Source organism: Penaeus vannamei, chromosome 13, assembly GCF_042767895.1.
Source record: "Penaeus vannamei isolate JL-2024 chromosome 13, ASM4276789v1, whole genome shotgun sequence".
Taxonomy (NCBI): domain Eukaryota; kingdom Metazoa; phylum Arthropoda; class Malacostraca; order Decapoda; family Penaeidae; genus Penaeus; species Penaeus vannamei.
This window is the reverse complement of record NC_091561.1, coordinates 18,442,966-18,445,489: the sequence shown is the minus strand read 5'-3', so window position 1 is coordinate 18,445,489 and position 2,524 is coordinate 18,442,966. Positions and strand designations below refer to the sequence as shown.

The following is a 2,524-nucleotide window of genomic DNA, read 5'->3' as shown; positions in this document are numbered from 1 at the left end:
TTGCAATTCTGTTATAAATGTGTATCTTGAACATCTAGCCCCTCTTTTTTGTAGAAAAAAAAATGTTCAGGAAAAATAACAATTTCCTGTACTCTGTAAATTGTTCAATAATGATCTTTTTTTCATATTAAAACATCCATCAACTTATTTTTCATCTACAAAAGTAACAAAGTATTTGAGGTGGACCACTAATGTATCAGTAAAGTCAAGGACAGTGTAATAGTCAGTTGTTTCATTAGGAATTAATAATGAACTTTAATTTTTAATTCCTTTATTCTTAAAGGAACAATATCGAAAAGTCTTCAATAGGACTGCTAAATGACAAATATATTCTCTTATAGTAAGTAAAATATAAGATGTACAAATAAACATTCTACAGCTATTTATAACAAAAGATTTCGGAATATTGGTTTGGATTCCAAATGTCCTGCTCTCATTGACACACTGTCTTAATGCAAGCATTATCTTTCATAATTTCATGTACTATTTGCAGGATGGAAAATGTGGAAAATATATATCTTTTTTGCTGCAAAATAAAATAAAATAAAAATAAATAAAAATCTCAAGTTCATGTTTCTTTTTTCCTAGCACTTGCATTAAAATCATCCATCCATACACCATATAAGAGTAATTTCAAAAATAAAACATACTTCCTTCCTATATAATTTCTCAAGGTTATAAGAAGAATATCAGATTGTAAAGAAGGGAAACAGCAGAATATTTTAAAAATAATAATAATAAATCACATCTCCCAAGCCGAGGACGATGAGGAAGAGGAGTCTGAACTTGAGATTTTTCTTGACTTCCTCTTGCCTCTGTGCAACGAGGAATCAGTTTCTGAGGAAGAGCTATCTTGGATTCTACTTCTCTTCTGTCTTGCTGGTTTCTTGGTTCTCACTTCAGAGCTGTCTGACTCAGAGTCAGAGGATGTGTAGCTACTCAAGCTTTTTTTGGATTTAACCTTCTTCTTCCTTTTACATTTCTTGGACTTCTTCACCTTCTCATATTTGTGCTTGTGTTTACTCCTCTTCCTCTTCTTGGATGATGACTTCTTTGTTGATTTTGGTGCATGCTTGTCACTTCTCCAGTCCCTGTAACAGGAATCCCTCGAATCATAGGAGGAGTCTCGGCTGAGTGCATTATCCCATGACTGGTCTCTCTGTGAGGAACCCTGTGCTGTCCCACTTGAGGTGGGAGACCATGTACAATCTGACCTTTCCCTGGAATCTGATGGACTTGGGGAACTGCTAATCCTGTAGTTGCTGTGTGGGGAATTGTGTGAGTCTGCTGTTCCCAAGGTTGATCTAGACGAGCCCTTGACCTTGGATCTGTGGTCCTTTTTCACACGTTTTAGTGCTGGAATTCTTTCTCTGGAAGGAGAGCCAGACCTGTAAAAGGTGGCTTCAGAATTGTAACTTGATGACCTTTCATGGTGATTGCTTCTCTGTTTATATTTTTCTCTGTGTTTGCTTTTGTACTTTTGCCTGTGTGTCCTCACTAAATTTTCTTCATCATCAGAATAGATAAGCGTCACATTGTTCAAGTGTATGTGATTTCTCCCTCTGGAGTTTTGCCCATTATCACACCTTTTGGCACTTCCTTTGACCCTGCTACTTGATGAGCTAGAACATCTGGGTCTTGAAGTAGAACTAGATGGTTCACAGTTATGAAAACTGTCTTCAGTGCAGTAACTATGATCCTGTTTTGCTGACTTGCTACTCGATGGCCCACCATTTTCTGCTTCACCTGGGAGGAGAGAGAAATTATCTCTTTTGAGATGTGGCTTCTTTTTACCTGATCGTTTTCTGTGGGATGACTTCTCTGATTTCTCAGCCCACGATGGGCGATTGAATTCCTCACTCAACTTCTTCTTCCAATGACTCTCCTTCCTTGAAGTGGATGGTTCTTCATCTTCTGAATCAAGATTAATTATCTCCGGAGTTCTGTCCTTCTTGGGAGGAATTTCATCAAGGATGATGCATGCATCTGAGTCGTCACTGTCAGAGGCTTCCTTCTTGAGATTCTTACTTAAACTCTGCGTGCTGCTACTTGTTGGTCCTTCTGATCTTGAGGTTGATGCTCCCTCATTTATGGTGGAGAGGAATTCCCTGGCTCTGCCAAGTAAACGACTAACATCATTCACTCTGCTCCCTGGAGGCTCTGGGTTGTGTGTATTTGAATTCAGAGTAGAAGTTGCTGTTCTTGCATCATCCTCTGAGTCACTGCTTGTACTATCTTCACTGCTGATTACCACAGACCCTTCTTGTGTTAGAGTTTCTTCCCTTATTACATTTCCAGAAGCAGAAGGTCCTTGATTAGCATCTCTGCTAGAGCTAGCATTAATTGGATTACCAGTTGGGTCCACTTCTACAACTGCATCACTGTCATCAGAACTGATGTTGCTGCTACTGCTTTCATCATCATTGAACCCATAGCGGGGTAAATAGTGTGATGCATTGTCATGGCCTACCATGTCATATGGTGAGCGTGCAAAGTGGTAAAATTCATGGATAAAGTGATTTGT

General features: G+C 38.7%; 1 protein-coding gene across 1 annotated transcript in view; it reads right to left on the bottom strand.

The window, feature by feature from the left end:
- Positions 1-254: 254 nt before the first annotated feature.
- The window catches only part of Topors (Topoisomerase I-interacting protein), an 11,852-nt gene continuing 9,582 nt past the window's right edge, over positions 255-2,524 (bottom strand). The window contains exon 2 of the mRNA XM_027366529.2: positions 255-2,524. This exon is cut by the window's right edge and continues 832 nt beyond it. Within this exon, the coding sequence (XP_027222330.1) occupies positions 743-2,524 (1,782 nt within the window). The 3' untranslated portion in view covers positions 255-742.